The following is a 25,198-nucleotide window of genomic DNA, read 5'->3' on the forward strand; positions in this document are numbered from 1 at the left end:
AATGCTAAAAATAAAATAGTTACCGCCTTTCAGCATTTTCACCCCGTGCTACGTTAGACATTCTTCTATAGTCGGATGGACGTAAATAGTTAACCTAAAAAACAATTTTGCTTTAAAATCTGCAAGAAAATTACCCATACATACAATTTGAAAAGATGACCTGGCCAATTAATAATATTGACAGACTTATACACAAATTATCTTGCCCCAAACTAGACATAGCCTGTATTAAACAAGACAAAGATATATTTAATACAATATACATACTTAAACATACATAAATACATATGCATCCATGACTGGGAAACAAACATTTTATATTCATCACAAATATGTTTGCACCTGCCGGGATTCGAACCCGGGACCTCTAGCTTCGTAGTTAGGGTCACTAACCATTCGTCTATATGGTTCGTCAAAAAATATACTTTCTCCCAATCTAACAAAAATATTGGTTAGAAAGAATTATGTTTAATATAATATTGGAGTAACAATTATATATAGGAAATTAAATGTCAGGAAATATTAATATTTTTATAGAACTACAGACACAGAATACAATATGAAATATACATTTTATTAATGATATTAAAGTGTAGTACAAAACTTTCTGAACCATGTATATTTATGGTTTTTGTTTGTTTCTGATCTGACTCTAAGCATTCGTAACAAATTTATTCTTATTATTTATAAATTTTAATTAAAAGGTTTTCAACCAGTGTGAGTTGCCAGTGATGACTGCCTATAGTCAGACGTGGTCGCTAACTATGGGCTCGATGAGAAAGATCATGGTTGCTCAGAGGGCTATGCTCGGAGTTTCTCTGCGAGATCGAGTCAAAATGAGGAGATCCGTAGGAGATCCAAAGTCACTGACATAGCCCAAATGATTGCGAAACTGAAGTGGCAGTGGGCAGGGCACATAGTTCGATTCAATATTCAAATAACATCCTATTCTGCACTCAAACAACGCATACGTTTAAAGATATAGCTTGCACTAACTCATCACTATTATTACGGTTATAAACTATTTTGTCAAAAGATGCATTTATAGAATAAATCTTAGTTAATTTATATACGTCTAGATGCTGCTCTTGCTGAAGGCAACGCATGACAACAGCCCAAGTTTATCACTTTAGTGTGCGTGACAAGCTACGTCTTATACTCGCGATACATATGCCACTTTGTTTTGAAAATGAAAACGAATTTATTTCGGGAGAAAAACTTCACCACACATTCAAACAAAATTAGATTATGAAAACAAATATTAGCTTAATTTTAAATACTTACATAGTTTTATTGTACGTGCGTTGCAAAATAAAGATTCAAAGATTAAAAATAACAGTTCACCTTTCGATTAAGGATTGTTCTACGCTGCGCTCCAACTAGATACCGCAGGCGTAGTTGCGAAGTACGGTAACTAATATGTGTGACGTTGACGTGCTACATGTTCTGTTAAAGTTTGCTAATCATTGAAACTTAAATGACGGGTTGCGTAGTAAAACTCCGTAAAAATAATACTACAAGAAATAAGAATGACACTGTATTACATCAGTAAATGTTTTGTATTTTATTAATTTTTATGAAAAATATCACGAAGCGTGTTTGACAAAATTTGAAAGAGGCCATTGTCAAGATGCCACGCACACAAGCATCGAATAGTTTCCATAATAAAAAGCTATTGTTCTCAAGTTGTGCGGTATCTACTTGGAGAGCAGCGGAGACCAATCATTAATCTAAGAGTTCGCCGCTATTCTTTTCGAAGTGTTTCACAGCTGTTGTCACAGTCTACCTAGACGTATAAATTATCTATGGTGTAAACTGTAAATGAACAAAAATCTGTATAAATAATTAATTTCCCACCTCAGAAGCGGTTTCATCCATCTTGTGATGCTGCCCAGCCAACGAAGTTTGCCTCGCAAGAAACGTTTGAGAAGATTGGTAAGGCACTGTGCAAATTTCACGGAATTGCTTTTCAAATAAAGGTACGAATGCCTGAAAGAAACTTTAAATCAAATATTTCATTTCGGTTTTGTGAAAGTGTCGCTTATAGTACAAGTTTATTATACTTCACTCTATAATTACTCAAAATGAAAAAAATAAAAGTTGTTCGAGGCGAGGTATCGTGGATAACTGGAATATTAAGATAGTAAGTATTGTGATTTATATTTTTTTATATTTAATTCATATCAGAAGACCAACAACGTACAATAATTTTAAATAAAAGTCTAATAGTGACAAAAATCTAATATAAGTTCCTTACGGATAGCAAATTACTAGTTTAAAATAGTTACGAACACTTAAGTTAATACTGTCAACGAAAGTGGTAGATATAAATATGCTCTAACAGTTAAGTCAAAGAATTCGTTACTGCCTGGCCGATGCAACGCTTGTGCAGAATAGATCTAAGCCTTCTCGCTTATCAATTTTATTAAAGTTACTGCTTACTCGCCACAAGTAGGAATTTTGCCTGTATTTGGATTTAACTAATGGTGTATGTAGTAGAGGAACAGGGGTATTTAACTTTATCGAACTTAATAGCTCGGGACAATAAATAAATAGGAAGTCATTTTCAAGAGGAAAGATATATCTGTTATTTCACTTATCATGGAGAGAGTGGGTATGGGGAGCATCTGGTCCCTAATAAAAGGCATAAAAAGGCATTTATTTTCTCAAAATTGACTCCTTTAGAATTCTTTTTGATGTCATTTCTAATAACTACTAGATACTACTACCGCTTCGTAAACAAATGGCGCTCTGAGAGAGAAGAAGCGGCGCAAGAAACTCTCCCAGCATTCTTTTTTTGCGCTCTTTTCAATAAAAATATACAATATTGTACAGTCATTTCTATCGCTATATATAAAACATTTAAATTTATTTATAGATAATGCCTTAACAGTGGCCGGGACTTTATTATAGAAGTGTATACATTTACCCTTAAAGCTATTATGTATCTTATGAAGCCTACTAGAATTAATTGCAAGCAATCCCTTATTTCTAGTGTTATAATAATGAAAATCACTATTAAGAGCAAAAAGGTGACGATTTTTGTGAACGTATATTAAATTTTCATAAATGTACTGACAATGAACAGTCATAATAGTTATTGGTATCTTCTTGTCAGGGCACATCGTAAGTAGTACATTGAATTTTTAAGAAAGTTTAAACAAAGTGCTTTGCACCAAGCTGCCAGCAGTCATCAACTATAAGGTATATCTGGAACCACAGCTAGGGACCCGAGCCACTAATTCTATATAAAGGCCCTGTGCTTCCCCGTGGCATACAAAGAATAAGAAGGTCCGAGGACCAAGGGTGACGTAAAAGGAAACTAAGGTCAGTAACCAGTGGGGTGCTCCTTTGCACAGGATGATTATGGGATCCAAAACAGCGCCTTTTTTAACCCTCGAAGCAGCAATGTGTGTTTCGGTCTAAAGGCTAGTAGCTAGTGAAATTACTGGGCAAATGAGACTTTACATCTTATATCTTAAGGTGACATGTTTGGATTTTCATGAATCCTGAGCGAGACTGCGTTGTAATGGGCAGGGCGTATCAATTACCATCAGCAAACGTGCTGCTCATCTCATCTCTTTTTATTTTAAAAAAATAAACACAGTCTACTAAATTTAATTATTTTTCTATTAACAATCGTTTTGAGTCCTTCGCCCCAATTGATATTAAAATATACGTCACCTCCTTAAGCTGCAGTCCCATGCTCGTCAACACTTTTCCACTGGTGGAACCCATCAAAAGATATTCTGGCATTTTCAGCTTCGTCACTTGATGAGATTCGTGCAATGGTATCTCATCTTGTGTTTTTCGCACGAAATAAATATATTTACGGTTCCTAAATGTCGTTTGTGGCGTAAATGCTCCAAAAACTGGCACCAATTTTGGGTATTTGATGATGCGTGGGACTGGTACCTATATAAGAAACGATATTTAATTTTAATGAAAATGAATAATTGTTTTTTTGTATTGAAGTCCTATTGAACTTACGAACAAAAGTGTCACATCGTTTGTATTAATTACTTGCGAGTAATGGTCGCTTTGAACATGCGGAAATCTAAAGATTATTTAGAATCCGGATGACATGTCATCATGCTAAATAGCAATTATTCTGAATCTGCTTTTTAATATGTCATTCTTTATTTATAAATCCGTCTATCTGCCTATCTTCATACTATATAAAGCACAAATACGGCGTTGGAAGTTGTATTCCTCAGCAACCACTATAGGTATAGAACACTATATCGTTAGACAGAGGCGGCCTTAACCATTGCGAGGCTCCGTCGGGTCTTGGCGAGGCCCTTTGTCCTTCGTCAAAAGTATGTGATGCGAAAGTAGCTCTGGTAGCTCCGAAAAAGTTCCGTAAATTATTGGTAATTGAAATCCCAAGAGCAGCAAAGGATTAAAATATCAATATAGGCTTAGGATGCAATAAAAAAATCGGCCTATATGATATTTAAGAAGGTGAGAGAGAAAATACTACAAGATAATATACTGATAATATTCTTTTTACACTGGCATGCTTATTAAAATTGATTTATAGAGCTTCATACAAAGGGTAACCAATGGAAACTTTCTAAAACTCCTCTGTCTGTCTTCGATCTATCAGCGATTTTTTAATTTTCAGATGTCACAACCATTTTTATAGAGAGAGAGAGAGTATGGGTAGCATCAGTTATTGTACAGAAAGTAATGTCTTTTTTATAGAAGAAGGTTTTTTAACTGCTAAATATAAACTTCATGCAGCAAGGATAAGCTGATAGCCCAGACTAAAGGTCCCATGTTCGAATCCAAAGGTGCAAACATTTCTATAATGAATATGGATTTCCTAGTCATGGATCTTTCTTTATTATATTTATGTATGTTTTAGTATGTATTATTATTATAAATATAAATTTCGTTGTCGTTTACAAATAAAAGGCCTGGTTTGGGATTATTATTTGTATAATATTGTTACCAATATTACCTATGGCGCAAACCTTTGATACTAAACGTTTGAGATAGTTTCAACGGTAATTATTACAGATCTTTTAATAACACTTACAACAACATTATAAAACTCCAGTGTTCCATCGACATCAGGATCCAAGTCTTCCGGAGCTGAAAAACGTATTTCATTATTTATTTAAATTTCTGTTTAATAGAGATCGTAAGAATTCTCTTTTGATATCACTGTAATAATTGTTAAACGTCTAATATCTACACAATATGTTACTAGTGTTGCCATCTGTCGTGCATTGTCGGTAGACATGTTTGTTTGTTCTATGGTTTTAAATAGTCTAGTCTGTGCCACTCGTCAATGCGAATACATTGTTTTATTTTAGGTTATAGGCCCAGCACGCTTACACTGCGGAACAGAACAAACAACCCAGAACAACAAGGCCAGAAGGTAACAAGTCTTGAATCAACATCTAGTCTGTACCACTCGTCAATGCGAATACGTTGTTTTATTTTAGGTTATAGGCCCAGCGCGCTTACACTGCGGAGCAGACCAAACAACCCAGAACAATAAGGCCAGAGGGTAACAAGTTTTGAATCAACATCTAGTCTGTGCCACTCGTCAATGCGAACGTTGTTTTATTTTAGGTTATAGGCCCAGCGCGCTTACACTGCGGAGCAGAACAAACAACCCAGAACAATAAGGCCAGATGGTAACAAGTTTTAAATCAACATCTAGTCTGTACCACTCGTCAATGCGAATACGTTGTTTTATTTTAGGTTATAGGCCCAGCGCGCTTACACTGCGGAGCAGAACAAACAACCCAGAACAATAAGGCCAGAGGGTAACAAGTTTTGAATCAACATCTAGTCTGTACCACTCGTCAATGCGAATACGTTGTTTTATTTTAGGTTATAGGCCCAGCGCGCTTACACTGCGGAGCTGAACAAACAACCCAGAACAATAAGGCCAGAGGGTAACAAGTTTTGAATCAACATCTAGTCTGTGCCACACGTCAATGCGAACGTTGTTTCATTTTAGCAATATTAAATAAAAATTGTAACAATGCATAAAGTATAAATGCTTACGTAGTTTGGTGTTGTACAGGGAACAGCCCATGGAACCAGTAAAATAATATTTCAGAAGGATTTCTTCGATCGATTCGATCTTCAATACGTTTAACTCAGAGATTCTGAATTTTTTAATTAACTGTTTGGTCAAGTGAATAGCAATACCGTTACTAGATTTTTTACCAAAAAAATATTTTATGAAGCGTTCTAGGATAGTAAATTTTTAGTAAGTTTTTAATTGTATTGATAATAATTAATAATACTGTTACACTTTTTGTATCAAATTGATTTCATTTAAGAAAAAAATTGTTGACTTTCTTGCTGATCCTACTTAACATATCAAGTAGATTCTGATTTATTGCTATCGTTACAAGTGTACTTTGGTATGAGTGATACTTGCGTTGTTATTTACTAGTGTATGATTGGTTTGTAAAAAAAAAGTCTTAATATTATTATTATTTACACTACTTGTTCAGTAGGTCGTTTCTAGCTGTACTAGTTTCTTATTCGTCGGCGATGTGACAATACAGTACTTTAGAACATAACTAGTAGTAGTAGTAGCGAACAAAGACGATGTAAAAATACTACGTAATAAGAGGCGTGACTGCCTAAGTAAAAATTTAAATTTAGTTTAGTATTTAACAATAATTTCTCAATTCGTCGGTATATTTTTTTTTATGGAATAGGAGGACAAACGAGCGAACGGGTCACCTGGTGTTAAGTGGTCACCGCCGCCCAAAGTTTCTTGCAACATCAGAGGAATCACAAGAGCGTTGCCAGCCTTTAAGGAAAGAGTATGCGCTTTTTTGAAGGTACCCATGTCGTATCGTCCCGGAAACACCGCACAAGGAAGCTCATTCCACAGCTTTGTAGTACGTGGAAGAAAACTCCTTGAAAACCGCACTGTGGAGGACCGTCACACATCCAGGTGGGGATGATATCCTAACTTGTGGCGTGTCGTGCAGAGATGTAATTCGGCGGCAGGAATCACACAGGAATCATCAGAAACACTCCCCGTGGTAAATGTTTGTTATTATGTTTAATGTTATTAAAATTATTATGTTTGTTACCACAAAACTTTCGACTGGGTGAACAGATTTTGATAATTCTTTTTTTATTTGAAAGCTGGTGCTTTCCGTGTAGTCCCATTGTACTTTGGTCCAGATCTGGCAATGGCATCCATGAGAATACCATAAAAGTGGATGATAAATTTACGAATAACTCAAAATCGCGCCAACCGATTTCGACGATTGGAAAGGATATATACTTCAAAGATTGTTTGGTGAGCGTTTGGTTAGGTTCTGATTATGGAAGCCATGAGAAAGTAACGGAACTCTTCAATTCGAAGGAGCAAATTGACGATACTCGGCCGAAACTTTTTATGCTATCCGGATATTTAAGTCATCTATCATAGCATAGTTATGGTCAAGTAATTGTCGTAGTCGAATATGATGATCAACGGGACAACAAATTGCAAAGCGCTTACGTTCATTGCTACATTGAAAAACTTAGTATATCTACAAATATTTAGACAAATTGTTAGTAACTGTACTTTACGATTATTGTAATTTTAGGAGTCGGTGTCATCCAAGATAGGTTTGTAACTACATACATAGTTATAGATGAGATGTGCTTGAGTCGTGAGTAGGAAAGAGCGGGACGCGGCGTAAGGACACCGATTCGATAAAATAACAATAATCGTAACTAGAATTAGATTAACTAATTAGATTGTATAAAAATACGCAATTATTTTTATACTTTTTAGTGCATATTATATCTATTGTTTTGGAATAGTGTTTTTAAAGTCGCTTGTTTTTTTGTTAAAATTTTTATCTTAGAGAGATTCCCTAGGCTGGTAGCGAACTTAAGCATTATACTTACTTAGTATACTTTTCTTTTAATATCATTAACTTGTATATTTCCAAGTAAACACTTACGCGGTGGAAAGTAATATGGCTCATCGCTTATTGTTAATGGTGCTTCTTCAGCAACACGTAAGTCGATGGATGTCCTCGATTCAAACTCAGTATCGGTGACTGCAGTTGCTCCCGCTGCAGTGTCTATATCCATTTCATCCAGATCACCTTCGTCTGGAAAATAATATGCGTGTGTCATTATTTTGATTATGTAACTCAAAGTAAGTGAATCCGCCGTGATACATATATTATTTGTAGGGAAGTCAAACGTTAGTAAGCCGGCATTTTTATTGTTGTTGTGCTTTTATCATCTAATCCCATAAAGTCCCACTCATGAATTAAGTATTTTTCAATGTATTTATATTAAATATTGTTGAGGCTGGTACTTCGCCGGCCGTACTGGGAAAGGGGACAAGTGTATAAAAGCTGAACTAGACTTAATAAGCATGTGTGGATTCGAATATTCAAATCAATAGTCAGCAAGTCACGAGTGAAAGACTTATTTTACCACAGCAGCATACATGTCTACTAAATAATCAACAAATATGTAAAATTAAGAAATCGAGAGATCACTTTTTGTGTATGACTCACTAGTGAAATATTCACGACGAAACGGTTCTACATCATCCTGTAATATATATATTTATGGCAATCTACAATAAACAAATGAAATATATTGAGAACAGTGATACTATCAATCTACATATTCTTCCTATTGTGGTTTCTGTGGAAGGAGCACCACAATTAAGCCAATGTTAAGTTTAGCTAGACCGCCAAGCCTGTTTGTATGTATTTGCCATGATTGAACATTCTGCTAGATTATAATGGACAAACACACATAATATTTCTCAAATAAATCAATTCATCTACGAACCTCTTAAGTACAAGAATAGAAAGTTTGATGTAGCAACGGCAACATACATTGTAGCTTCTATTTAGGGGATTGCATCAAAGATTATCTATATGGCTATCATTTCTGAAGAACTTATTTTAAGCAAAAAGACTTTCGAAACCTCTCTTCCTAAGTCTAAATGATAATTCGATTATAAATGATTTATCTGACCATATCGCCAATTTCCTTTGGCATAATAAACAAATATCAAGATATATGTTAGTAATTGACTTAACAAACCTTTTCTTTTTCAGTATTTTGCTTACCTTTAATGCTCTTTGTGCTTTTCATACTCTTTGAGCTTTTCATGCTCTTCATGCTTTTCATGCTTTTCATGCTCTTCATACTCTTCATACTTTTCATGCTTTTAGTTGGTTTTTCGTCTGGTTCGGGTTCCGGTTCCGGTTCAGGCTCCGGTTCTGTTTGTCCTTTAGTTTTTTTGCCTTTTTTCTTCTTCTTGGGTGGAGGCGGAGGTGGTGGGGGCACGATTCCTGTTAAAATAACACTTTTTTATTAGATATCTTGAAGTGCGCAAAAAATGTAATGCATAAAGTTGTTCGTACAGCTCACAGCTTTATTTACAACAACAAAAATATGTGAAACGCAGTGAGATTGTTCTCCACAAATCAATATGGTGTTGAGTGCTTCATTTTACACAATCCCTTTATCAAATGGTGGTAAATATTTTTAACCATGAGTGTATTATTTTCTCATGACTTTATACGTGACAATCTGTATTTGCCGGGACGCATTAACGCGAATAATATTGAACATAAATAAATTGGTTTAAATATTTCTGTACCTAAAATAAGTACTCGTATATTCTGCATTTTATGGCCGCACCGCTCAATCCTGTATCTATAAAACCTTTGCCAAAAAAGGCAAAGAAAATCATCCTCACAGTCCAGCTGTTGTTATTTGATATTGTCTTTAATGTTTTTATAAACGTACATTTTAAAATGACATAACGAATTAATCAAGGCCTCTGATACATTTCAATTATTTGGAGTAAAATGAATAATTATACCTTTTTTGATTGAATAAAATATAAATATCGATAGTAAATAAATATATTTTTTGCCGGATTAACTCAGTCCTACAATATTTGTGCTGCAGAAGAGGGCTATTTGCGCTATTTATAACCTAGGTCCTAAAGAATCATTGAGAGCTAAACTTAAGGAAATTAACATCTTGACTGTTGCTTCTCAATATATTCTTGATACTGTAATGTATGTACATAGGCACATAAGTGAGTTTGCTAGTAACTGTCATAACCATAATGTAATGTAAACCAGGAACAGACAAACTTATAATGCCATATTCCAAATGCAGATATTCCAAATAATTGTTAAAAAAATCTTTGTGCGGTAACACATTCGGAATAGAGAGACCGCTTTCAGGCTATTAAATAATAAGTTTTACTACACGATATTAAGAAGCCCGCTAAGTTTTTTGCGCCCGTTCTTCTCTGTTCTGAGGCGTTCTTTTGGAATGGGTGGTAGTTTTTGACTTTCAATATGTCACACCCTATTTTTGAATAAAAATATTTGAATCAGAAAACATTTGTTTTGTACTTACTCCATTCAGTAAACTCCTTGTCATCGTGTATCAGTTTATCCACAATTATTTTCGATACGTAGAAAGTGCGTTTGTCCAGACAGTGCTCTTTAGGTTTCATCGGTGCTGCGATAAATGTAGCTAACTTCTGTTTATTATCATCATCTTCAATCATGTTGTAGAAGAGCTCTTCATCTTTGTTACCTATGAATGCTAAGATACGGTCTTTTAACCATTGCACTCTTGGGTCATTTCGTATATCGACCTCGTAAAATGGATCATCATTGGCAGAGAATTTATCTGATTCGCTTGAAAGGAGCTCCGCCATTGTAGTGTTAAAATAACTCTAAAATGCAAATCTTCGGTTAAATTTTCAATCAGAGTAAATATCTAGTAGGGCTAGTTGTATCTTATTTAATTCGATTTGCATTACTCAGTGGTATATTAATGTCATTAAGAGATAAAATATATTTGTACAGTCCAAATTATGCCTGTACTGATGAGCTTATTTCTATTAGCCTAAGGTGGGCTGTATTTATAAGCTACGCAAATTATTCATAGCCTATGGAGGCATGGATACCGATCATAATTAGTATTTAAGTCAACCGGATACTATATTCATATACCTACTACAAGAATTCCATAATTAAAAGTTATTTCCTCATTTTGAGGTTGTCTTGCTATTAAAGCATATTGATTTTTTATATAATAATGATCCAAAAAAATCCGCAATAGCTGAACACTTGCTTAAAGCCGGTACCAACCACAGGGTCGATCTACATAAGCCACTGGTGATTTCTGCTGAACGCAATAAAAATCCCACGGCTTGTTAGAGGAGCTATTGAATGAAAAACCATCCTAACAATTTTAATAGGGAGGGTGGTTTTAGACAAGCGCAAACATGGAATCCTGTGGTCTCACTCTGCAGTACAAATGTAACAAAAAGACCCGAAAGAATGGACGTCATCAGTAGTGTGTGTCGTGAATAAAGGAATCATAGACCAAAATGAATTAGGCGTCACGTAGATAGATTGATGTACTATTAGTGTCAAGTGTCAATGTGTCAAGAGATTCTCGCCACCACCGCAGTTCCGCCGCAACCACGAATCATGCAATTGGATTGAAATATCGGCACTAAAGTAATAATATATATATGTATCGTGAGTATCCGTCATTATAATTACCATATTGATGTAGTTTTGAAGGAGGATTTGTAAGCTAGATAGCGTGCTACTTGATGGTATATCCTGAGATAATTTATACGTCTAGATAGAGTCTGTTAGACAACCGATAAAAACAGTCCAGGAATATTACACTTAGTGTTAATGTGTGTGAAATGCTCCTTAATTGCTCAAATAAAGGTTAGTCTGGCAACGCATCTCTTGACATCTTTATATTGCGGATGTCCATGGGCGGTTGCCTCACCTCTCCACATCCCGTGAGCCTCTTGCCCGTTTGCCTCCTCTTATATAAATAAAATAGTTCTAAAGTCAATTTTATTCGATGTTTTCACAGTTGTCATAGTCTATCAAAGCGTATAAATAATCTAAGCAGTCTGGCGCAACTCTCTAAGTAAAAAGCTATTCACTCGATTGTATGAAACGTGCAGTCTAAGAGAATTTAAACACCACGTTTCGTGCAGTCATTAATAGATTGACAGATGAAGGCTATAATCTTATAAAAAAATGGAGATAGCTAAAATCCACTACGTTATAAGCAACAGTACGCTTTCAAACTTAGCCGGCTTAAACTTCGTCGCCAATTGCCATACTGTAATTACTACTATTTCAAACATTTGTCACATCATCGCTAAACTAAATTTAAATTTTTACTTAGGCAGTCCCACCTCTTATTACGAATATTTACCACCTCTTTGGGGTAAATCAGCACTTGCCATCCCAGATGAAGTGTTGTGCTGGCTTTAAGAATGAGTGGTAGGTTTTCCTATGAAGGAATCTATGTCATATTAATCTACACCACCATTACCTCTGTTTGCTTATTCTTTGGGTAACTTTAATACAAAATTAAGTAACTAATTAATGGAGATTATAAAAAAACCGTTGTAGCTGTGTGGGCTTAACTGCATTTTTCTGTCATCACTTTGGCTAGTATGCCCAAAAGATAAAAGAAGTTGTTATTATAAAAATATTTTATATCTTGTTTGGTTGTACTTACAGCTTTAAGTCTTCAAATTAAATAGCACTAAAATACTACATTATCTAAAATGCTGCACATTTTCAATAAGCAAAGTAACCTAAGGCTGAATCGATTAAAAACAAAAACAACCTGGTTGCCATAGCAACGCGTGTAATGGATCCTCCATGGAGGTTTTACTGGTTTTTTCAATTTATTTTTTCAATTATAGTTTGATGCAAATGTTCAGAATGACAGTGTAGAGTGGAACAACATAATATTTATTTATTTTATTTTTAATTATTTTTTTATATGCGAGGATGATGCCTATATAACTTGATGGAGTGAGGTACGATGGTAGAGTTTGCGCCAGGAATTAGATCTACAACTCTTTGGAATATTTCCCATGAACAATGCGGTATGAAATTTCAACTGGTAGTTTATATGTATGGTAGTTCACAAACAATACATTACGAAAATTGAAAATTTAGACACTGTAAAATTGTTAATGCCCACTTCTATTTGTTTTTTTTTTATGGAATAGGAGGACAAACGAGCGTACGGGTCACCTGTTGTTAAGTGATCACCGCCGCCCATACTCTCTTGCAACACCAGAGGAATCACAGGAGCGTTGCCGGCCTTTAAGGAAGGTGTACGCGCTTTTTTTGAAGGTACCCATGGCGTATCGTCCCGGAAACACCGCACAAGGAAGTTCATTCCACAGCTTTGTAGTACGTGGAAGAAAGCTCCTTGTAAACCGCACTGTGGAGGACTGCCACACATCCAGATGGTGGGGATGATATCCTAACTTGTGACGTGTCGTGCGAAGGTGGAATTCGGCGGCAGGAATTAGGTAAAACAGCTCTTCGGAACACTCCCCGTGATAAATGCGGTAGAAGACACACAATGAAGCGACGTCTCTACGCAACGCCAAGTGATCCAGCCGTTCACAGAGTACTGGGTCCCCGACAATTCGAGCTGCTCTGCGTTGCACGCGGTCAAATGGATCGAGCTGATACTGGGGTGCGCCAGACCAGAGATGACAGCAAAACTCCATGTGTGGCCGGACCTGCGCTTTGTACAGCGCTAGAATGTGGGCCGGCTTGAAGTATTGCCGTGCTCTATTTATGACGCCCAGTTTCTTTGAAGCCAATTTGGCTTTGCCCTCCAGATGGCCACGGAATTGGCAATTGCTCGTGATTTCGAGACCCAGTATTCCGATACTAGGCGAGGCTTTTAGGGAAGTGTTGTCGAAGAGCGGTGATGCGACAAATGGGGTTTTTTTAGTGGTAAACGCGCAAACTTGAGTCTTCTGGGGGTTAAATTGGATAAGGTTCAATTTACCCCATTCCGCGACCTTCTCAAGAGAGGACTCGATAGAAGACACAAGTTTCTCCCGGCACTGGTCGACGATTTCCCGAGAGAGACATGCATGGCCCGTGTATACGGCATCACCAGTGCTGTCATCTGCATAGCAATGAATGTTGGAAGTGTCCAACATATCATTGATATGCATAAGAAACAGCGTAGGAGTAGGGCACACAGCCTTGGGGCACTCCAGCATTCACGGGCTTCGGGTTCGAGCAATGTCCGTCGACAACGACCTGTATGCTGCGCCCAGTGAGGAAGCTGGAGGTCCACTTGCACAAGCTCTCGGGAAGCCCAAATGATGGAAGTTTAGAGAGGAGCGCCTTATGCCATACACGATCAAAGGCTTTCGCTATATCCAGGCTAACTGCCAGGCCTTCCCCCTTGCTTTCAATAGCCGCAGCCCATCTATGTGTTAGGTATACCAGAAGATCACCTGCCGACCGACCATGGCGAAACCCGTATTGTCGGTCGTTGATCAACTGGTGACCCTCTAAGTATACCAAGAGCTGACGGCTAATTATGCTCTCCATCATTTTGGAGAGCAGGGAGGTAATAGCAATAGGCCTGTAGTTTGCCGGATCCGAACTGTCTCCTTTTTTTGGATCGGATGGACAAGGGCTGACTTCCATGAGTCAGGGACTACGCCTTTAGAATAAGAGTGCCGGAATAAACGCGTTAGCACCGGCGTCAACTCAGGGGCACACGTTCTAAGCACGATTGGAGAAATGCCATCCGGCCCGCTCGACTTCCTGACGTCCAACGAAAACAGAGCTCGCCTAACAGTTTTCTGTCTGAACTGTACTTCAGGCATAGAGCTCTGACACCGCGGGATGGTCGGCGGTGTTTTTGTTGTCGTCAAGAGTCGAGTTGGAGGCGAAAAGAGTGCACAAGAGATCGGCTTTCTCTTTTGGCGTATGGGCCAGGGTGTCATTCCTCATGTGCAACGGCGGCATGGACGGCTGGCTGAAGTTACCAAGAGCAGCTTTCGACAACGACCAGAACTTGTGTGTTCCGGTCGGGTAACTGGAAAGCTGCTCGCCGATTTTGACGACGTGTTTTGCCTTTGCACGGGCGATTTGCCGCTTAAAAAATCTGGAAGCACGGTTGTATTTCCTCTTAAGAACTATGCAGTTCGGATCCTTTGTGCCCAGCGCCGCAACCCAAGTTCGATACGCCTGTTTTTTGCAGTCAGATGCTGCTTTAACTGACGCATCGAACCAGGGCTGTGATCTGCCATCGATCGGTACTACAGAGCTTGGTATAAAAATATCCATGCCCTGTAGTATCACATCGGCTACTGCAACGGCGCAGGCACTAGGATCATCCGAAGGGAAACAAACCCTGCTCCAAGGGTAGGATGCAAAAAAGGAACGCATCCTATCCCAATCTGCTGACTTGTAGTGCCAAACGCGGCGGGTCGCTGGTGGTCTGCGACGTTGGCGTCGGATAGGCACTACACTCCTGACCAGGCAATGGTCGGACGTTCCGAGAGGGGCGTCGACAAAGACCTGGTAACCATCGGGATGTGTAGTCAGCAGAAGATTTAATAAGGACGGCATGTGGCTATCCACATCCGGGAGCCGCGTTGGCGACTCAACCAATTGGGACAGATCGTACGCCAATGCAAAATTATAATTATATTATATTTGTTAATTATAAATCGATGATATGCAATGGGATTCGATTTTATAGCCTATATTCCTGAAAAGATCTTGGAAATGTCTAACTAACAAGTTAGTCTTACTTCAAAGCCTGGGTGTTATTTGTCCAAAAGGCTCAATAAACAAATTTAATTTATTTCCGACATATTTTACAACTTTGTAATGATTAAATAGTGCAAGGTCAAAAGATTCTTTAAGTTTTAAATAAAAATATTTTGGAACAATTATTTTGAGAAATGTTTTTGTTATTTATCCATGTATACGATTAGTACGGCGCCTTTTTCTGCTTTGAAGCAGTAATGTGTAAGCATTATTGTGTTTCAGTCTGAAGGACCCGTGTGAAATTACTGGGCAAATAGTAGTGCCGCTCAGAATTTTTGGGTTTTTCAAGAATCCCGAGTTGCACTGTATTGTAATGGGCAGGTCGTATCAATTACCATTAGCTGAACGTGCTGCTCGTCTCGTCCCTTATTGTTCCTCCGCAGCTACTTAGTCCATAGTTTATTACGGAATTAGCCATAGCCATGTAAGTCCCATTGTTATCTTAGGGCACTGTAATAAATCAATTTTTATTTTAAAACCACAAGTTTGCAAAGCACAGATCCTAAATTTCCATTTTGCTTTATTTTGAGGTCCTCAATGGAGTTTCACCAATCACAAGTCAAAGGTAAAAACCATTGTTTTATATATAATATATATATATATGTGTGTTTTTTTTAAGGAAAAGTAGGACAAACGAGCGTACGGGTCACCTAGTGTTAAGTGATCAACGCCGCTCACTTTCTCTTGCAACACCAGAGGAATCACAGAGGCGTTTAAGCGAGCCGGCCTTTAAGGAAGGTGTACGCGCTTTTTTTGAAGGTACCCATGTCGTATTCGTCCCGGAAACATATCACAAGGAAGCTCATTCCACAGCTTTTATTATTAATTTAATACAATCACGTCCCTACGTCAAGACTGTTTAAGCAATGGTAGTATAATAATAACTGCAGATTGATCTCCTGTTTTAAGATGAGATAACATACATATACTATACTTTTGTTGTAACCCGAGTAAGTTGAAACGTGTCTTTATTTGTTGCATCACTTTGAATAGATTGTAATTGAAATATTTGATAATGATGAAGTTTCAAATGAGTGCCAGTGAGTTCCTTGCAGTCTCTGCTTATAAGGCTCAACTTCTCCCGAAGTGGTGAATGTTAAACTTTGACATTTATAAGGTTTTTTAGTTTCATGGATAAATAATTTTTATGTCATTAGATTTAGATTTTATTAGAGACCTTTTGTCAGAAAAAAATACGTTTAAAAAAACCGGCTTCGAAAACTGAATAGTATGAAATAAACTTAACAATGATTTAATATATTATTACCTATTTTGCAAATTTTATGCTTTATACTTATATTAATATCAACTAACTACTATCGCATGTGCTACCTATTGATAGGGCTTACGTCCATGCCTGTCCGCTTGGATTGTTTGGTTCTAGACGAAGCAATCCCGCTCAAAGTCACGCGGGGCGAGTGTAGGTACCCGCTATTTCATTTGGCTTGGCACCGACTTCAAACAAAAATAATAGTATTTTATTAATATTAATGGTATTTTATGGGACCAAATGGCAAAAATTTCATTTTCGAAGTCGGTTAAAAAAGGGCAAGAATAGAAAATAGTCATACAAGGAACACGCTTGTAATAACTGTATAATTCTGAACTAAGCCTAATGAAATTGAAATCTTCTGGGGAGTATGACTGAGTAAGACGGCATTTTGCAAAAGATAATATGCAGAAGTTGACATAGCTTCGTATGTACTTGCTTAAGCCCCTGTAGTCCTAAGGTACAATTATTGCATGCATTGCCTTTGAAGCGAAAAATAAAAAAAAATATACTACGCTAAAGACAGTTATGATTCGCGCAATTTTGAAAATAGGGTAGCTAATGGGTGCTGTATGGCAGAGATATGTTTGGGAGCTTATAATATGGAATAAGTGGTGATTTTTTTAAGAGCATCAGTTCAAACGAGAAAGACGTGACGTAATGTCCTGAAACTTTACTGTTTCCCTGTGTGTAGCGCAAAGAAGCGTTCGACTGGTGAAAATATAGGATGGAGGTAAAATATCATATGGTAATATGTTAATATCTCAGTGTGTTTGCACTTTCAACACTGTGTTATCACAAAATACAAGGCACCCATTGGCCCTTTGTTTAAATTTGATTATTTTAATAATTTCTTTAAATTATATAGGGGTTTGTACTTACAATATAACATCACGTGTAACGATTATGATACATCGTTGTTAATGTGATGAGAAAAGCTTAAAATCGTTGAGGCTGGGTTTGTTGGTGGTCGGGATCAAAAACTATTCAGGCTTAAAATTATCCCATATAGTGCCATTGAAAATGAGGTTTGTTCACTAGAAGAACTATGGTTATTTTGAACAAATTGGCTTGTTTACATTGTAAATCAACATTTTTTTCTAAGTTTTAAGTACATTGCATATGCTTAACCAGGTATGCATACGAGCGACGAGCAAGAGCGTCACTAGTTTAATTATAACTCTGTAACATCAATGTTAAGAAATGTCTATACGCTTGTTACTTCGTTATAAAATTTCGTATGAACCACAAGAAAGGTAATTTAACACACTATAAAAGTAAAAATATTTAATTTTAAAACCATATCGACAAGCCGTCAAAATGCGGTCAGCCATAAAAATTATCTGTAGCAGTCGATTTAAAAATTCTTTTTTGTATTATCTATGATGTTTTAGTAACTATACTATTGCTACTACTTTTTACTAATCTGTAGGTAAATCTAAAAAAATCATAAAAAATGTATGACATTAAACGAAATACTTTAAACGAAATTTGTTTAAATTACGCAGTATTGTTTATGTTATCTAAAAAAGCGCTAGCTTGTTTAATAACAAAAGCATTGACATTCTTTTTTATAAACAAGCCGAAACACTTCAAAAGCAATAAATTTTACTGTGTAACCCGAGCCCTTGACCTTGGCCTCGGTAACGCGCGGCGGCTTAAGACTGGCCATGGCGCCATGCGCTTTCTGGCATAGGCCGCCCAACGGACGGGATAAAAATATAATATAAAAATCGTACTTTACTATAAAACAATTTATTTTATTTTATACTTAGCCTTATGTTCTGTTCCGTTTCTTGTTCCGGTGTGTGTATTGTCGGGCCTTCTTTCGATTTGTAGTAAATATTCTGTTAAACGCAGCACAATAAAGGCGTAGCGTAAGAGCATAGTAATTGTTTTCATCCTACTACCAGGTAAATTTTAAATATTCACAAGAATGTGGTAATTTTTATGTTTACCTTGACACCCACTTCAAGATGCTGTAGGCATTTATTTTATCATCTCGATTAGAGCAAAAAGTAGAAATTGGGACGAGGGATATTACTATAATCTAAAGAAAGGATGTTTACATTTAGAAAGAAAATCTCTTGAGATACCTAGAGTACATCATTCTAAGAACTTCCAATGCCTGTCTTCCAGCTACGTCACCGTCTACGTCACAGGATTTCATTGCCTTTGAATTTTGTTGGATCTAGTCGCTTGATTATCTTGTCACCACTCGTAAAATTACCCTTAAAAAGCTCCGGTGACCATATTTGGTGATCTTCGTCATCAGTTCCAATTCACCTCATGGTTGTTGAAAAAACCAAAAATCTGGTGTGCCATATATTCATTATATCTGATAAAAAAAAAACTGTCAAATTAAGAACCTTTTGCTGTTTTTGTTTAATGACATTTTTTGAACGTAGGCCAACATTTTTAGTAATTTCTCCAGTTCTAGGGATATACCTACAGGGAATATACCTACAGCTTATTAATTAAAGCAATAAAGTAATACAGCTATATATTTTATAACATTTAATTATTATTTAAAATTAACTTTGTAAACTAAAGTACTTTTACATACTAAAATGCTTATCAACAACATTCACTTATGAAATAAAGGGTGGTTGAGGACTTATTCTGGGATAACCACTCACTTCAGTATCAAAATCTTCTATTCTTGAATTCCAAAACTGTTTACCTTGTTTATTGTTTACTGCTGTTTTTTGAGGAGCATTGTATGACGAAGGTCCATTATACAGAGTGCTGACTTTACCTAGTCGTATTTTATTAAATTGCGGAACACTTAATGAGCTATCTACAGTATTTCTATTTTCTCCTGGGATTGGATTTCTATATTCATCACCATTATTGAAATCATCTTTGTTAATTCTGTAGGTGTTAATTATTCTCTGTTTGTCATTTTCATTTGTCAATTTAAAACGAACGGAAGGAACAAATTGTACCTCATTGTTTGTTGATGTTTGTTCATTTAGTTGGTTGTTTTCGCTATCGTCACTTATTTGTGAATAGAGATAATAAGATTGGTTCTTTTTGTACGTCAGCAATTTATCACTTTTTGAAGGATGGGGTAGTGTTCCAGTTATGCTATCTTGTACATGAGCTGTTATCCCATTTTCTGGGCTTATTAGGTCGTAATCAGGTGAATTTTTCTGTATATCTATACTATCTGGTGATTGTATCCGATTCATATTAGAAAGTATTACCTGAGAACGGCTTATTTCTACATCTGCGTCAGACGGTTTTTGAAACTGAGTGTAGCTACTGATTTTGTTTTGATCAATGGTCTCTAACTTTCTACTACTTTTGCAGTCAGTACATCTATTCGGAGAGTTGTAATATTCTCGTGTCACAACTGGTACTGGTAGTTGATATAGTTGACCACTGTATATTTGAGTTGGTTCACTTTTGAATCGATTAAGCGTGTTTGAATTTTGTGTGCTTGTTGGTTGGTAATATTTTGCGTTTATGGGTTGAAGTGGTGTTGAACTTTTCTGTAATTTTTGTGCTTTAGGAATGTTGGGTCGGTTCAATAAATTATTTTGTGAGTTATGGTTTGTTATTTCTGGTTGTTGCTGTAATTTAGATGTTGACTGACGTATATTGTGACTGAGATTGTTGTTGCTTGAAAACTGTGAGGAAGTATGTCGATTTATATCGCTTGATATTGTTTGTGCTTCTGCTTGTTTTAATTCTTGTTGCTCAGTTGAAGCTTGAGTTAGTGATGTACTCTGTGTTGCAATATTACCATATTGTCTAGCTGCATTTAATGACTCTGCCAGAAACGAAAACACCAAGTCCTGTGAATTTGAGATGTTTGATTTGTTATTGAGCGTTAACTTACCTATGGGTATCAAATTTGATTCAGCGCCTGAAGTAACCTTATTTGCAAATACCAAATAGTTACTGCTTCCTGTATTGAGTATTTCTGAATCGTCCCCATAGCTTTGACTTTTATTGTTAAATAAGTATTTTGCAATTTTTTCTGGAATTGTTATTTTTAAAGAAACAGTTCTCTCTATAGTATTTGTGGGTTCTTTATTGTATGGTAAATTTATGAGCATGTTATTTTTTTCATAATCATCAAAACTTTCAAGTGGAGGTTGCAGTTCCAGGGAAGGACTAGCAATGAACTTGGAAAGTTTTTTATTATCAATGGAATAGTCTGGAGACAACTCTTCTCTACTATTTATGAAGCTATCAAGGTCGTTGTTGTTAAATGTAAGGTCTTCGATTGTTTTTAATTGATGCACTAGAGGGGAAGATGCAGTTCCCAGAACTTTACTTGTGTCCTTTATAATATTATTTACGGTTATATCTATTTTTTCTTTCGTTAGTACATCTGTAAAACTCAAGTTATTATGATTTGTGTTAACCCGTGACTGTTTTGTTACAGTATAGGTGGGTATTTGATAACGACCAGCATCAAATCCATCAGCATCAGACGGTGCTATTGAAACTAATTTAGCATTTTCCAATTGTGGCTGTTGTAATTCAATGCTTGGTAAGTATTGTTGAGAAATCTGTTGTGGTGTCGGTGGAATATAATTATTAGGAGGCTTGTAAGTTGTTGGTGCTACAATAAGATCAGTTGTTGCTGTTACTGCATCTGTTATAGGCGATGGAGTTAAATATTGGAGGCTTGGTTGTGTAGGTGTAGCTGTTACAGGTGTTTCATATAAACTAGGTATAGGATTATCTAAATTCAGATTTTGATTAGAAAATGTACTAGGTGGATTGTAGAAAAATGGTTTTTCTTTCTGTAAATCAATACTTATTTTTTCAGTTGGCTTATTGTAAGTGTATGGAGTAGCGGTTGAGATAAGCTTTTCTGAACTAGATGAGAGGAGAGGTTGAGGATAAGAAGTTGTATCTACAATTAGTTTCGAGCTTTTTGGCTTAAGAATCCATGTTTTGAAAGTGATACGAGATTTGTGAGTACCAGGCTGTTCACCTTCAATTATTCTCTTAATTGCTATTGTTTTTGATAAAATTGTTGGTGAAGGAGTACTTACCAAATTATGTTTGACTTCTGTGTTGACTTGTGATAGTGGAGTTCGTGGTAGAATGTTTAATTTCTTAGATTCGAATTCAGTTTGCTTAGTGAGGTCTGCCTGTCTAATCTGTTGTAATGGTTTCGTTTGGTGTATAATATGTTGTTTATTATTGCTTTGTGTATTAGCTGATCGAAAGCGACTGTTGAAATTCTTATGCTGAAGTTCTAATTGTTTCTGTCCTCTAATGTTATAATTCTGAAAAGTATTTGACTGTGAAACATGGTTGAAGAAATTTTCATATTGAGTTTTTTTGGTTTCTTGATTAATAGCTGAAGAAGAAGGTTTTTGTGGGGGTGTTGTTGAAGCACCAAAATTCAAGTCATTAAATGAGTTCAATTCATGTTTTTCATTTTTGAGATTATTAGGTGCGTTAAAGTCATTATTTTGGTGACTAGAAATCAATGCTCCATTTGGAAAATACTGAATAGATGGTGGTTTATATTTTTGCATAGTTATCAAATCATCTTTCACATTTGCTTTATTATATGGGTTTCTCATCGGATAGGTGATCATTTTTTTTACATCTTTCATAAGTTGGGGGCCAAATTTTATATTTGCAAATTTGTCATTATTATTATAAAATAACTCTGGTGTCCTTCTACAATTCACGTTCATCCACCAATCACAGACAAATACAGCTTGGTTGAATAAAGTACCGTTTGGACATAAAAATGATTTGAATCCGTATGTTGAGCCAGCGGTACACACTCTGAATACTTGGCAATTTGCTTGAGGGTCAGCATAATATCCTGTAAGAAAAAAATGAAGTTAATAACGAAATTGAACGCAAGATGGCCACTTAAACAGAGAAATCCCCTAAAATGTTTGATTAATAATCAACACTCAATAATGATGAAGGTTCTTTAACACCAATTAGTATTCAGAGTAGGCTTTTAGGTAAAAATTCTATAGTACAAAATGTTATTATTTCATGTTTAATATTTTTCTTCACTCTTAATTATCCAAATTCGTTTAAAAATTTAAAGATTTCATAGTTTGGTCTTTTAAAGATGGGCAGACTGTTATTTCAATTAAAATGTGCATGTTAACAACATTCAATTACTTTTAGGTTAATTATGATACGTTACCTAATGCTAAAGTACATTTTACAAGTATTTTACAAGTACAAGTTTTGGGATAATTTAATTTTACACTAGTTGGAATTATTTCAACATTACCTGGTGATTTCCCGGCACAACTGAATGATGTTTTTGGTATTGTATCAAGGGTTGGGTAATCATTTCCCGGGTTCCCTGGGACTGGTAGCATAATACTCCAGGGAGAGTTGTCAAACTGCGCCGCAGTCATCGTGGAAAAAGCTGAAAATAGTTACAATTACAACACTAACTTTAAAAATGCTTTATTTTCAAGATTAACCTATCAATTCTTTTTTGTAGTAGAACAAACAGATGAACCACCTAAGCAGTAGATAATAATTATCATCTGTAATACTAATGCCAATATAGAATTTAGATGGAATGTTTCATATGCCCAGGTCGACACTCATATTTCTGAGCTAACGATACTGATGGACCGCCAGACAGATATTCACATGAATTACACAAAAGCATGCTTTTATCGTACCATTGCGTTGTAATAATGCTCTTCTCAAATATCAAGCAGCGTTTAATTTTCGAGCAAATCAAATCAAAAATATTTTATTTCGTTGGTAAATTACATTACACTTGAAATATGTAATTTTTTCATACAGCTCATTCGAAAGGCAGATTTCCTTAGAGAAGAATGAGCAAGAAACTCTAAGGTTGCTCTTTTGGAAACAAATTGGTATTATTACAAGTTCAATTAAAGCAGGATAGCATGCATGTATTTTGGGACCCACTGAAAGAAGTGGATGAAACTTATTGATAATTGTAGAACGTAACAAAACTAAGAAAAAAGCAAATCAAGTAAGTAAGTCTACAAAAGTGGGAGAAAAAAGATATATCTAAAAGTAAGATATAAATAACCTAAAATTATTAATCAATATATATTGTTCAATCAATCATTTGTATCTTATGTCTATGCCTAATTACTGTTTATTTTTTTTTATGGAATAGGAGGACAAACGAGCGTACTGGTCACCTGGTGTTAAGTGATCACCGCCGCCCACACTCTCCTGCAACACCAGAGGAATCACAGGAGTGTTGCCGGCCTTATAGGAAGGTGTACGCGCTTTTCTTGAAGGTACCCATGTCGTATCGTCCCGGAAACACCGCACAAGGAAGCTCATTCCACAGCTTCGTAGTGCGAGGAAGAAAGCTCCTTGAAAACCGCACTGTGGAGGACCGCCACACATCCAGATGGTGAGGATGATATCGTAACTTGTGGCGTGTCGTGCGAAGGTGAAATTCGGCGGCAGGAATCAGGTTGAACAGCTCTTTAGAACACTCCCCGTGATAAATGCGGTAGAAGACACACAATGAAGCGACGTCTTTACGCAACGCCAAGTGATTCAGCCGTTCACAGAGCGCTAGGTCCCCGACAATTCAAACTACTCTGCGTTGCACGCAGCCAAATGGATCGAGCTGATACTGGGGTGCGCCAGACCAGAGATGACAGCAATACTCCATGTGTGGCCGGACCTGCGCTTTGTAGAGCGCTAGTATGTGGGCCGGCTTGAAGTATTGCCGTGCTCTATTAATGACGCCCAGTTTCTTTGAAGCCAATTTGGCTTTGCCTTCCAGATGACCACGAAATTGGCAATCGCTCGAGATTTCGAGACCCAGTATTCCGATACTAGGCGAGGCTTTGAGGGAAGTGTTGTCGAAGAGCGGTGATACGACAAATGGGGTTTTTTTAGTGGTAAACGCGCAAACTTGAGTCTTCTGGGGGCTAAATTGGACAAGGTTCAATTTTCCCCATTCCGCGACCTTCTCGAGAGAGGACTCGATAGAAGACACAAGTTTCTCCCGGCACTGGTCGACATTTTCCCGAGAGAGACTTGCATGGCCCGTGTATACGACATCACCAGTGCTGTCGTCTGCATAGCAATGCATGTTGGCGGTGTCTGTCCAGCCTTGGGGCACTCCAGCGCTCACGGGCTTGGGATTCGAGCAATAACCGTCGAAATCGACCTGTATGCTGCGCCCAGTGAGGAAGCTGGAGGTCCACTTGCATAAGCTCTCGGGAAGCCCAAATGATGGAAGTTTTGCGAGGAGCGCCTTGTGCCATACACGATCAAAGGCCTTCGCTATATCCAGACCAACTGCCAGGCCTTCCCCCTTGCT

The 25,198-nt window shown here is 36.8% G+C and overlaps 2 protein-coding genes across 2 annotated transcripts in view; one reads left to right on the top strand and one right to left on the bottom strand.

The window, feature by feature from the left end:
- LOC126972003 (uncharacterized) overlaps window positions 1-25,198 on the top strand; it is a 577,468-nt gene that overhangs the window by 360,355 nt on the left and 191,915 nt on the right. The window lies entirely within an intron of this gene.
- LOC126971996 (uncharacterized) lies at window positions 18,082-23,240 on the bottom strand. Its single transcript, XM_050818521.1, has 5 exons — window positions 23,150-23,240; window positions 22,628-22,720; window positions 21,792-21,955; window positions 19,551-20,714; window positions 18,082-18,093 (listed from the first exon to the last, which is right to left on the bottom strand). Exons 1-5 carry the CDS (start codon window positions 23,238-23,240, stop codon window positions 18,082-18,084), a joined length of 1,524 nt encoding a protein of 507 aa, XP_050674478.1.

Source organism: Leptidea sinapis, chromosome 25 (genome assembly GCF_905404315.1).
Source record: "Leptidea sinapis chromosome 25, ilLepSina1.1, whole genome shotgun sequence".
Taxonomy (NCBI): domain Eukaryota; kingdom Metazoa; phylum Arthropoda; class Insecta; order Lepidoptera; family Pieridae; genus Leptidea; species Leptidea sinapis.